Below are 13,427 nucleotides of genomic sequence, written 5' to 3'. Positions count from 1 at the left end.
GGTCCTTAATACTAATGACAGGAGGATGTGGTCCTTAATGCTAATGACAGGAGGCTGTGGTCTGTGGTCCGACATGAGGTTTTACACACCTTGATGCTAATGACAGGAGGCTGTGGTCTGTGGTCCGACATGAGGTTTTACACACCTTGATGCTAATGACAGGAGGCTGTGGTCCTTAATACTAATGACAGGAGGCTGTGGTCTGTGGTCCGACATGAGGTTTTACACACCTTGATGCTAATGACAGGAGGCTGTGGTCCTTAATGCTAATGACAGGAGGCTGTGGTCCTTAATGCTAATGACAGGAGGCTGTGGTCCTTAATGCTAATGACAGGATGCTGTGGTCCTTAATGCTAATGGCAGGAGGCTGTGGTCCTTAATGCTAATGACAGGATGCTGTGGTCCTTAATGCTAATGACAGGAGGCTATGGTCCTTGATGCTAATGACACGAGGCTGTGGTCCTTAATGCTAATGACAGGAGGCTGTGGTCCTTAATACTAATGACAGGAGGCTATGGTCCTTAATGCTAATGACAGGATGCTGTGGTCCTTAATGCTAATGACAGGATGCTGTGGTCCTTAATGCTAATGACAGGATGCTGTGGTCCTTAATGCTAATGACAGGATGCTGTGGTCCTTAATGCTAATGACAGGAGGCTGTGGTCCTTAATGCTAATGACAGGAGGCTGTGGTCCTTAATGCTAATGACAGGAGGCTGTGGTCCTTAATGCTAATGGCAGGATGCTGTGGTCCTTAATGCTAATGACAGGAGGCTGTGGTCCTTAATGCTAATGACAGGAGGATGTGGTCCTTAATGCTAATGACAGGAGGCTGTGGTCCTTAATGCTAATGACAGGAGGATGTGGTCCTTAATGCTAATGACAGGAGGCTGTGGTCCTTAATGCTAATGACAGGAGGCTGTGGTCCTTGATGCTAATGACAGGAGGCTGTGGTCCTTAATGCTAATGACAGGATGCTGTGGTCCTTAATGCTAATGACAGGAGGCTGTGGTCCTTAATGCTAATGACAGGATGCTGTGGTCCTTAATGCTAATGACAGGAGGCTGTGGTCCTTAATGCTAATGACAGGAGGCTGTGGTCCTTAATGCTAATGACAGGAGGCTGTGGTCCTTAATGCTAATGACAGGAGGCTGTGGTCCTTAATACTAATGACAGGAGGCTGTGGTCCTTAATGCTAATGAAAGGAGGCTGTGGTCCTTAATGCTAATGACAGGAGGCTGTGGTCCTTAATACTAATGACAGGAGGCTGTGGTCCTTAATGCTAATGACAGGAGGCTGTGGTCCTTAATGCTAATGACAGGATGCTGTGGTCCTTAATGCTAATGACAGGAGGCTGTGGTCCTTAATACTAATGACAGGAGGCTGTGGTCCTTAATGCTAATGACAGGAGGCTGTGGTCCTTAATGCTAATGACAGGAGGCTGTGGTCCTTAATGCTAATGACAGGAGGCTGTGGTCCTTAATGCTAATGACAGGAGGCTGTGGTCCTTAATGCTAATGACAGGAGGCTGTGGTTCTTAATGCTAATGACAGGAGGCTGTGGTCCTTAATGCTAATGACAGGAGGCTGTGGTCCTTAATGCTAATGACAGGATGCTGTGGTCCTTAATGCTAATGACAGGATGCTGTGGTCATTAATGCTAATGACAGGATGCTGTGGTCCTTAATGCTAATGACAGGAGGCTGTGGTCCTTAATGCTAATGACAGGAGGCTGTGGTCCTTAATGCTAATGACAGGAGGCTGTGGTCCTTAATGCTAATGACAGGAGGCTGTGGTCCTTAATGCTAATGACAGGAGGCTGTGGTCCTTAATGCTAATGACAGGATGCTGTGGTCCTTAATGCTAATGACAGGAGGCTGTGGTCCTTAATGCTAATGACAGGAGGCTGTGGTCCTTAATGCTAATGACAGGAGGCTATGGTCTGTGGTCCGACATGTAAAGTCTACGTGTGTTTCACAGTATTTATCACATCCCAAGCCAACCCCCTCTGGGGAGTAATCTCCCACAAACGCTATGAAGTCTTACTGCCTTGGGGGGGGGGGGGGCGACATTCATTTGAGAAGCTCATTTCATTGAGGGATGTGCGGGGGGGGGTAAGACAACACTGGCTTTTGAGATCTCTCTTATCTGTTCAGAACCAAGAAGAGTAATTATCTGTGAAAATATTTGGTGGGTTACTGTGTGATTGGCAGGGACATTGAACTTGGCGGTACTGAGGGTGAGGATCTGTTACTTAAAGGGTTCTGGAAGGAGGGTTGAGTCCAAATTGGCACCCTATTCCCTATATAGTGTGCACTACTTTTCACCAGGGTCCTATGGGGTTAATGCACTATAAATGGAATAGGGTGCCATTTGGGAGGGAGCATCAGTAATGTGAGAGGAGTGGGAACACCATCTCAATGCACTGTCTCTCACAGCACAGTAGAGCACACAGACACTTTGGGGCTAATCTCAATGCACTGCCTCTCACAACACAGCAGAGTACACAGACACTTTGGGGCTAATCTCAATGCACTGCCTCTCACAACACAGTAGAGCACACAGACACTTTGGGGCTAATCTCAATGCACTGCCTCTCACAACACAGTAGAGCACACAGATACTTTGGGGCTAATCTCAATGCACTGCCTCTCACAACACAGCAGAGCACACAGACACTTTTGGGCCAAGTGCTCGGTCGAGGTCTAAGAGACCAAATATAATGTAGAAAGATCACTTTTTAAGTGAGGTGAGATTACAGTGTTAGAAACATTTACCTGATCTTATTGTTCTAGAAACAAGGATATCATGACACCATTTTTTTGGGACAAACTTCTGTTTTCACTCGAATGATAAGGCCTTTCTTTAATCATTGTATTTTTCCAGAGCTCCAGACTAGGGCTTAGTGACCACCTCTCTGTGCCCAGGACTCCATCACCTCAGCCTGGGGTGGCAGAGCTCTCCTCCTCCCTGAGAGGACTCCTGAACCTGGTGGATCAGCACTGGGCTGGCACACGCTCCCTCCACCTTAACCCCAGCTTCCTGGGTACACAATCAGTCACTACGCTACATCCCAAATAGTACCCTGTTCCATATGTACTGCACTTACTACTGACCACGGAGATGCATTTATGTGTCGTCATCATCACTCACACAAACAGATGTTTTAGACCTGGGTTTTTAACCATTCTAGATATATATATACAGTGGGGAGAAAAATTACAGACCTCTACATGCTTTGTAAGTAGGAAAACCTGCAAAACCGGCAGTGTATCAAATACTTGTTCTCTCCACTGTTTATACATTCCTCCTTTGGCCGCCTCTCCTTCCAGTTCTCTGCTGCCAATGACTGGAACGAACTACAAAAATCTCTGAAACTGGAAACACTTATCTCCCTCACTAGCTTTAAGCACCAGCTGTCAGAGCAGCTCACAGATTACTGCACCTGTACATAGCCCACCTATAATTTAGCCCAAACAACTACCTCTTTCGCTACTGTATTTAATTACTTATTTTGCTCCTTTGCACCCCATTATTTCTATCTCTACTTTGCACATTCTTCCACTGCAAATCTACCATTCCAGTGTTTTACTTGCTATATTGTATTTACTTTGCCACCATGGCCTTTTTTTTGCCTTTACCTCCCTTATCTCACCTCATTTTCTCACATTGTAAAAATACTTATTATTCTACTGTATTATTGACTGTATGTTTGTTCTCAACTTGCCTACTTGGTGAAATAAAGGTGAAATAAAAGTATATATATAACCATTCTAGTTGTAACCATTCTAACATATTTTCCTCAGACTAATACATTAGCTAGTCCTTTGCTTGGCATTGTAACGATAACAAGAAACTTCCTAGATACCGTTCTCACACCGTCTACCTTCCTGTCTTCTGTCTCCTCTCCAGGCCAGGCCTACGACCTGCTCTCTGCCCTGGGATCACCTCCTGCTACTTCCTGTCTGACAGAGACAGAAGAAAAGAGAGAAGGACAGAACAGAGGAGGACAAGAACAGAGTGAGAGTCATGTTGATGTGACTCCACAGTGCAGTGAGATAGCTCTCCTGAAGAGGAAGCTGTCCTTCACACAACAGCAGTTGGTTAGTACCTCAACAGCTGGTTAGTACCTCAACAGCAGCTGGTTAGTACCTCAACAGCTGGTTAGTACCTCAACAGCAGCTGGTTAGTACCTCAACAGCAGCTGGTTAGTACCTCAACAACAGCTGGTTAGTACCCCAACAGCAGCTGGTTAGTACCTCAACAGCAGCTGGTTAGTACCTCAACAGCAGCTGGTTAGTACCTCAACAGCAGCTGGTTAGTACCTCAACAGCAGCTGGTTAGTACCTCAACAACAGCTGGTTAGTACCCCAACAGCAGCTGGTTAGTACCTCAACAGCAGCTGGTTAGTACCTCAACAGCAGCTGGTTAGTACCTCAACAGCAGCTGGTTAGTACCTCAACAGCAGCTGGTTAGTACCTCAACAGCAGCTGGTTAGTACCTCAACAGCAGCTGGTTAGTACCTCAACAGCAGCTGGTTAGTACCTCAACAGCTGGTTAGTACCTCAACAGCAGCTGGTTAGTACCTCAACAGCAGCTGGTTAGTACCTCAACAGCAGCTGGTTAGTACCTCAACAGCAGCTGGTTAGTACCTCAACAGATGGTTAGTACCTCATCAGCAGCTGGTTAGTACCTCATCAGCAGCTGATTAGTACCTCAACAGCAGCTGGTTAGTACCTCAACAACAGCTGGTTAGTACCTCAACAGCAGCTGGTTAGTACCTCAACAGCAGCTGGTTAGTACCTCAACAGCAGCTGGTTAGTACCTCAACAGCAGCTGGTTAGTACCTCAACAGCAGCTGGTTAGTACCTCAACAGCAGCTGGTTAGTACCTCAACAGATGGTTAGTACCTCATCAGCAGCTGGTTAGTACCTCATCAGCAGCTGATTAGTACCTCAACAGCAGCTGGTTAGTACCTCAACAACAGCTGGTTAGTACCTCAACAGCAGCTGGTTAGTACCTCAACAGCAGCTGGTTAGTACCTCAACAGCAGCTGGTTAGTACCTCAACAGCAGCTGGTTAGTACCTCAACAGCAGCTGGTTAGTACCTCAACAGCAGCTGGTTAGTACCTCATCAGCAGCTGGTTAGTACCTCAACAGCAGCTGGTTAGTACCTCAACAGCAGCTGGTTAGTACCTCATCAGCAGCTGGTTAGTACCACAACAGCAGCTGGTTAGTACCTCATCAGCAGCTGGTTAGTACCTCAACAGCAGCTGGTTAGTACCTCAACAGCAGCTGGTTAGTACCTCAACAGCAGCTGGTTAGTACCTCAACAGCAGCTGGTTAGTACCACAACAGCAGCTGGTTAGTACCTCATCAGCAGCTGGTTAGTACCACAACAGCAGCTGGTTAGTACCACAACAGCAGCTGGTTAGTACCTCAACAGCAGCTGGTTAGTACCTCATCAGCAGCTGGTTAGTACCTCATCAGCAGCTGGTTAGTACCTCAACAACACTAGGAATGTGTTCCAAATGGCACACTATTCCCTACTGAATATATGGCACTACTTTGGACCAATATAGTGCACTACTTTGAACCAATATAGTGCACTACTTTGGACCAATATAGTGCACTACTTTGAACCAATATAGTGCACTACTTTGGACCAACATAGTGCACTACTTTGGACCAATATAGTGCACTACTTTGAACCAATATAGTGCACTACTTTGGACCAATATAGTGCACTACTTAGGACCAATATAGTGCACTACTTAGGACCAATATAGTGCACTACTTTGGACCAATATAGTGCACTACTTAGGATCAATATAGTGCACTACTTAGGACCAATATAGTGCACTACTTTGGACCAATATAGTGCACTACTTTGAACCAATATAGTGCACTACTTTGGACCAATATAGTGCACTACAATAATTTGTCACCAGAATCTGAATTTGTTTAGGTTAAATCCCGACCTAAATGATCTTCTCTCAGGGGCAAACCCTAACTTCCACTTAATCTCCCATTGACATCAACACATGAATAAGTGAAAATTCATCTATATTGGAATTAATGATTCGCCTCTCTGTGTCTCTATTTGTCTGTGTTGCAGGAATCCCTGAAGAAAAGGCTTGTCGAGGCTCTGAAAGAAAACTACAACTTGAGACTAACCAGCCTAAAGCAGGACTCCTCTACCACTGCAGAGGCCAACTGTGAGTTGCCTTGTCTATGGCACAGTGTGTCTCCATTTCTGTGTCTTTTGGATGGTGTGGACAAATCTCTCTCTTCTCTGCTCTCTCTGTGTGTGTGTGTGTGTGTGTGTGTGTGTGTGTGTGTGTGTGTGTGTGTGTGTGTGTGTGTGTGTGTGTGTGTGTGTGTGTGTGTGTGTGTGTGTGTGTGTGTGTGTGTGTGTGTGTGTGTGTGTGTGTGTGTGTGTGTAGGTGGCAGGCATTGGGACAGGTGTCTACAGAGACAGGTGCTTGCTCTGCGAGAGCAGGAGACACACCTGAGACAACTGGAGCAGACCATTGTGCTTCTACAGGGCAATCACAGGTCAATACACACACACACACACACAAACAATTAACTCAACATTCTGTCTGTCAAAAGTCTGTGCCAAGACTCAGCTTTTTGTCACCCTCCAAATATGTTTTTTAGTTTGTTGTATTTATGTATTTTCCACAGGTCTTTGGTGTCCAATAATAACTCTCTGTTGGGACATCTAAATGAACACATAACAGAACAAACGGAGTCCAGAGTCCAGAGAATCCAGCCAGCAGACTAATCTAATGAGTTCAACATTGAACATCAATTCAAGCCTTTGCCAAGATTGTACTGCGTTCTAATGACTCGAGCCTTCTCTGTAAACTGTTGTAGGCTGTTTGGCATACTGTGAAATTACATTGAAAATGTATTTGTAATATACATGCTTTTTATATGCACTCAACAAAAAAACACTTCTAAAGAAAGATAACGTTAGTATATCATAATACACTTTTCTGTATTGTCATTTGTGTAATTAGATGATGATAATAAAGCGATGTTTTTTTGACCCTCCGGAAGCTACTCGGTTTCTCCTCCAGCGGGCGTTTAATTCTGACGTCACTGACGCAGAGAGGACGTTTCAGTGACGTCACTGACGCTGAGAGGACGTTTCAGTGACGTCACGGCCCACATATTAAAACGGCTCCTTGAGGCCAGCTGTCAAAACGGAGACAAAAATAGACTTTCTTCGCAATAGCCAGGCCCTATATTTTGAAACAGTAGTGCATTTAAATATATATATATATATTTTTTAAATAATTTTCTAAAATAGGCTACTATAAAAGTTTGATTAAGAAGAAGGTAGCTGATGAATAATGAATTGGGGGTGATTTTTGATAGCTAGCCAGGTGTTAGCAACGGGCAAAGTGAAGTGGAGACGGTAGTTGCTGCGAGGTTTATAACTAATTCACTTTCTGTTTCTTTACCTGGCTTTTGGGTAAAGTTTATTTGTTTTGTTAAAGTAAGCTACTATAACGCCAAAAAAAATGGCAACCGAACAGGACAATCAATTTTGTTCCTTCAACGTTGGTGGTTGTTTTTTTTCCATCCGGTTCAACCGACTTTCTCACTTTCAGGACTCGTTGCTTTTCAAAGAGACGACTTCCGGTCAGAAACCACGGTGGTTTATCGACAGAGACGGATGCACATTCAGACATGTACATTATTATCTACAAACGGGGAAACTAGCTACATCATGTGTGTCAGAATTAAATATTTTATATGAGCTTACCGCAGGTTTACGTCTAACGTCACTGCTACAGGTAAAATCAATTAACCGATCAACCCTTTTTGCCTGTTTGCAAAGTTAAAGACATGGTTATTAGTCTACCTAATATGGTAAAGTAACGCAAACAGTCTACTGTTTCACAATAACATTCAATCAAGGTTTAAGAAAAAAACGAAATCAAAACAATAAGGCTGCATTTAGACAAGCAGCCCAATTCTGATCTTTTTTTTCTCAATAATTGGTCTTTTGACCAATCAGTTGAGCTCTGAAAAAGATTGGATTTGAAGAGGGCTGATGTGATTGGTCGGGAAAGATCTTGTACTACATCATTGAGTCTAACATAAAAAAATATACTTGGACAAGTTTTTAAGAATAAGTTAATTTATACCGAAAATATTTAATGTTTACACTATCATAATTGATATCCTAGTGTGTACATATCAGTTATATTACTATGCATACTAACTTCCTCTAATTACTTGTTATTTTTTTATTAAAACGTTGATTATTATTGATATTGATACTGTAATGTTGAGGGAGGCAGATCTAAGCATTTCACTGCACCTTTTATACCCGGTGCTGTAAACTATATGTAACAAATGACATTTGGTTTGATATAAAGTGGGCTCATGATTTATGTCCTCGGATTAATTTCCCACTAGGCCTTAGAGAACCTCCAGTCAGGGAAGCATTTCCTGCGAGACCGGCCAGTAGACCTGCAGGTGACTGAGAGAGCCACCCTGAACTACTGGAAGACCAGAATCTGTAACACCAGAGAACCTGAACCCATAGCCAGCCCAATGTCCTCAGGTAGGCCCCCCATAGTCAGCCCAGTGTCCTCAGGTAGGCCCCCCATAGCCAGCCCAGTGTCCTCAGGTAGGCCCCCATAGTCAGCCCAGTGTCCTCAGGTAGGCCCCCATAGTCAGCCCAGTGTCCTCAGGTAGGCCCCCCATAGTCAGCCCAGTGTCCTCAGGTAGGCCCCCATAGTCAGCCCAGTGTCCTCAGGTAGGCCCCCATAGTCAGCCCAGTGTCCTCAGGTAGGCCCCCATAGTCAGCCCAGTGTCCTCAGGTAGGCCCCCATAGTCAGCCCAGTGTCCTCAGGTAGGCCCCCATAGTCAGCCCAGTGTCCTCAGGTAGGCCCCCCATAGTCAGCCCAGTGTCCTCAGGTAGGCCCCCCATAGTCAGCCCAGTGTCCTCAGGTAGGCCCCCATAGTCAGCCCAGTGTCCTCAGGTAGGCCCCCCATAGTCAGCCCAGTGTCCTCAGGTAGGCCCCCCATAGTCAGCCCAATGTCCTCAGGTAGGCCCCCCATAGTCAGCCCAGTGTCCTCAGGTAGGCCCCCCATAGTCAGCCCAGTGTCCTCAGGTAGGCCCCCCATAGCCAGCCCAGTGTCCTCAGGTAGGCCCCCATAGCCAGCCCAGTGTCCTCAGGTAGGCCCCCCATAGTCAGCCCAGTGTCCTCAGGTAGGCCCCCCATAGCCAGCCCAGTGTCCTCAGGTAGGCCCCCCATAGTCAGCCCAGTGTCCTCAGGTAGGCCCCCCATAGTCAGCCCAGTGTCCTCAGGTAGGCCCCCCATAGCCAGCCCAGTGTCCTCAGGTAGGCCCCCATAGCCAGCCCAGTGTCCTCAGGTAGGCCCCCATAGTCAGCCCAGTGTCCTCAGGTAGGCCCCCCATATCCAGCCCAGTGTCCTCAGGTAGGCCCCCCATAGCCAGCCCAGTGTCCTCAGGTAGGCCCCCAATTTGTAAGTCGCTCTGGATAAGAGCGTCCTAAATGACTTAAATGTAAATGTAATAGTCAGCCCAGTGTCCTCAGGTAGGCCCCCCATAGTCAGCCCAGTGTCCTCAGGTAGGCCCCCATAGCCAGCCCAGTGTCCTCAGGTAGGCCCCCCATAGTCAGCCCAGTGTCCTCAGGTAGGCCCCCCATAGTCAGCCCAGTGTCCTCAGGTAGGCCCCCCATAGTCAGCCCAGTGTCCTCAGGTAGGCCCCCCATAGTCAGCCCAGTGTCCTCAGGTAGGCCCCCATAGTCAGCCCAGTGTCCTCAGGTAGGCCCCCATAGTCAGCCCAGTGTCCTCAGGTAGGCCCCCATAGTCAGCCCAGTGTCCTCAGGTAGGCCCCCCATAGTCAGCCCAGTGTCCTCAGGTAGGCCCCCCATAGTCAGCCCAGTGTCCTCAGGTAGGCCCCCATAGTCAGCCCAGTGTCCTCAGGTAGGCCCCCCATAGTCAGCCCAGTGTCCTCAGGTAGGCCCCCCATAGTCAGCCCAGTGTCCTCAGGTAGGCCCCCCATAGTCAGCCCAATGTCCTCAGGTAGGCCCCCCATAGTCAGCCCAGTGTCCTCAGGTAGGCCCCCCATAGTCAGCCCAGTGTCCTCAGGTAGGCCCCCCATAGCCAGCCCAGTGTCCTCAGGTAGGCCCCCCATAGCCAGCCCAGTGTCCTCAGGTAGGCCCCCCATAGTCAGCCCAGTGTCCTCAGGTAGGCCCCCATAGCCAGCCCAGTGTCCTCAGGTAGGCCCCCCATAGTCAGCCCAGTGTCCTCAGGTAGGCCCCCATAGTCAGCCCAGTGTCCTCAGGTAGGCCCCCCATAGCCAGCCCAGTGTCCTCAGGTAGGCCCCCATAGCCAGCCCAGTGTCCTCAGGTAGGCCCCCATAGTCAGCCCAGTGTCCTCAGGTAGGCCCCCATATCCAGCCCAGTGTCCTCAGGTAGGCCCCCCATAGCCAGCCCAGTGTCCTCAGGTAGGCCCCCAATTTGTAAGTCGCTCTGGATAAGAGCGTCTGCTAAATGACTTAAATGTAAATGTAATAGTCAGCCCAGTGTCCTCAGGTAGGCCCCCATAGTCAGCCCAGTGTCCTCAGGTAGGCCCCCCATAGCCAGCCCAGTGTCCTCAGGTAGGCCCCCCAATTTGTAAGTCGCTCTGGATAAGAGCGTCTGCTAAATGACTTAAATGTAAATGTAATAGTCAGCCCAGTGTCCTCAGGTAGGCCCCCCATAGTCAGCCCAGTGTCCTCAGGTAGGCCCCCCATAGCCAGCCCAGTGTCCTCAGGTAGGCCCCCCATAGCCAGCCCAGTGTCCTCAGGTAGGCCCCCCATAGTCAGCCCAGTGTCCTCAGGTAGGCCCCCATAGTCAGCCCAGTGTCCTCAGGTAGGCCCCCATATCCAGCCCAGTGTCCTCAGGTAGGCCCCCCATAGCCAGCCCAGTTTCCTCAGGTAGGCCCCCATAGCCAGCCCAGTGTCCTCAGGTAGGCCCCCATATCCAGCCCAGTGTCCTCAGGTAGGCCCCCCATAGCTAGCCCAGTGTCCTCAGGTAGGCCCCCATAGCCAGCCCAATGTACTCAGGTAGGCCCTCCATAGCCAGCCCAGTGTCCTCAGGTAGGCCCCCATAGCCAGCCTAGTGTCCTCAGGTAGGCCCCCCATAGCCAGCCCAGTGTCCTCAGGTAGGCCCCCATAGCCAGCCTAGTGTCCTCAGGTAGACCCCCATAGCCAGCCTAGTGTCCTCAGGTAGGCCCCCATAGCCAGCCCAGTGTCCTCAGGTAGGCCCTGATGTCACTGTGTTGTTGTGTAGTTCATGACGCGGTACCCCTGGGTCTGGTGGGGACTCCTCTGGTCGACGGTGACGAGGAGGTGCGGTACTGCTTCGTTCCCATGGAGACGGTCCGCCTGTACCCCGCCCTGGTGACGCCTCACAACCTGCTGTGGCTGTGTGACGACCTGGTCGTCATCGAGTGTGACAGCTCTCTCTTCAGATTCATAGGTAAGTTTCATTTAATTATTTGGCCTAGGGACCATAGGCTATCGAGGACTCATCTACATCACACTCTGTTCTGGGCAGCTAGTCTTCTCAACCTTGTTCCACCCCATACCGGATGTTCTGGTGTCTGCTTCAAACTCCAGCTCCAAAAGGTTGCAAGTTCGAATCCCCGAGCTGACAAGATACAAATCTGTCGTTCTGCCCCTGAACAAGGCAGTTAACCCACTGTTCCTAGGCCAGTTAACCCACTGTTCCTAGACCAGTTAACCCACTGTTCCTAGACCAGTTAACCCACTGTTCCTAGACCAGTTAACCCACTGTTCCTAGACCAGTTAACCCACTGTTCCTAGACCAGTTAACCCCACTGTTCCTAGACCAGTTAACCCACTGTTCCTAGACCAGTTAACCCCACTGTTCCTAGACCAGTTAACCCACTGTTCCTAGACCAGTTAACCCACTGTTCCTAGACCAGTTAACCCCACTGTTCCTAGACCAGTTAACCCACTGTTCCTAGACCAGTTAACCCACTGTTCCTAGACCAGTTAACCCACTGTTCCTAGACCAGTTAACCCACTGTTCCTAGACCAGTTAACCCACTGTTCCTAGACCAGTTAACCCCACTGTTCCTAGACCAGTTAACCCACTGTTCCTAGACCAGTTAACCCCACTGTTCCTAGACCAGTTAACCCACTGTTCCTAGACCAGTTAACCCACTGTTCCCCTGAACAAGGCAGTTAACCCACTGTTCCTAGACCAGTTAACCCACTGTTCCTAGACCAGTTAACCCACTGTTCCCCTGAACAAGGCAGTTAACCCCACTGTTCCTAGACCAGTTAACCCACTGTTCCTAGACCAGTTAACCCACTGTTCCCCTGAACAAGGCAGTTAACCCCACTGTTCCTAGACCAGTTACTGTCTTAACTGACTTGCCTCGTTAAATAAAGAAAAAAAATATCCAACAAAGAAATCAACATCAAACTAAAATTCAAAATCGAGAAAACTCCTAGAAGTATCTTTTATTTATGATTTATGTATCTGTTATTCTACCAGGTAAGTTGACTGAGAACATGTTCTCATTTGCAGCAACGACCTGGGGAATAGTTACAGGGGAGAGGAGGAGGGATGAATGAGACAATTGTAAACTGGGGATTATTAGGTGACCATGATGGTTTGAGGGCCAGATTGGGAATTTAGCCAGGACACCGGGGTTAACACCCCTACTCTTACGATAAGAGCCATGGGATCTTTAATGACCTCAGAGAGCCAGGACACCGGGGTTAACACCCCTACTCTTACGATAAGAGCCATGGGATCTTTAATGACCTCAGAGAGCCAGGACACCGGGGTTAACACCCCTACTCTTACGATAAGAGCCATGGGATCTTTAATGACCTCAGAGAGTCACCCTTCTTACACCCTCATTATAACCAAAAACACACATTCATAGACCGTAAACACAAGTTTCTCTCTTCAGGCTCATATAGCTCAAGTCATTTACAACATATCCAGAGATCTTAACATAGCCTCTATTCCCATTACAACCAAACACCAATCAACTCAATAGGAACTCCCAACAAACCTACCTCTCAAAGCTTCAGTTACTGTTTCCCACTCCAGTGGCCTTGTGCCTTCACATCTTCACAAGTAGCTACAGTAAGAATCAGTATTATCTCTAGTAGCTACAGTAAGGATCAGTATTATCTCTAGTAGCTACAGTAAGGATCAGTATTATCTCTAGTAGCTACAGTAAGGATCAGTATTACCCTCTGGTATTATCTCTAGTAGCTACAGTAAGGATCAGTATTATCTCTAGTAGCTACAGTAAGGATCAGTATTACCCTCTGGTATTATCTCTAGTAGCTACAGTAAGGGTCAGTATTATCTCTAGTAGCTACAGTAAGGAACAGTATTATCTCT

At 47.9% G+C, this 13,427-nt stretch overlaps 2 protein-coding genes across 2 annotated transcripts in view; both read left to right on the top strand.

Moving 5' to 3' along the window:
- The first annotated feature begins 1,935 nt into the window (after positions 1-1,935).
- On the top strand, positions 1,936-7,053 carry LOC124023600 (leucine-rich repeat-containing protein 36-like). Its single transcript, XM_046337982.1, has 6 exons — positions 1,936-1,954; positions 2,856-3,044; positions 3,911-4,101; positions 6,117-6,216; positions 6,445-6,556; positions 6,689-7,053. Exons 1-6 carry the CDS (start codon positions 1,936-1,938, stop codon positions 6,786-6,788), a joined length of 711 nt encoding a protein of 236 aa, XP_046193938.1. The 3' UTR covers positions 6,789-7,053.
- Positions 7,054-11,088: 4,035 nt separating this feature from the next.
- The window catches only part of LOC124023598 (BTB/POZ domain-containing protein KCTD19-like), a 32,064-nt gene continuing 29,725 nt past the window's right edge, over positions 11,089-13,427 (top strand). The window contains exons 1-2 of the mRNA XM_046337980.1: positions 11,089-11,098; positions 11,325-11,513. Of these exons, the coding sequence (XP_046193936.1) occupies positions 11,089-11,098; positions 11,325-11,513 (199 nt within the window). The remainder of the gene's footprint in view (positions 11,099-11,324; positions 11,514-13,427) is intronic.

The sequence above is a fragment of the Oncorhynchus gorbuscha genome, unplaced genomic scaffold (genome assembly GCF_021184085.1).
Source record: "Oncorhynchus gorbuscha isolate QuinsamMale2020 ecotype Even-year unplaced genomic scaffold, OgorEven_v1.0 Un_scaffold_1654, whole genome shotgun sequence".
Taxonomy (NCBI): domain Eukaryota; kingdom Metazoa; phylum Chordata; class Actinopteri; order Salmoniformes; family Salmonidae; genus Oncorhynchus; species Oncorhynchus gorbuscha.
The sequence above is the reverse complement of the archived record's forward strand: the minus strand, read 5'-3'. Positions and strand labels throughout refer to the sequence as shown.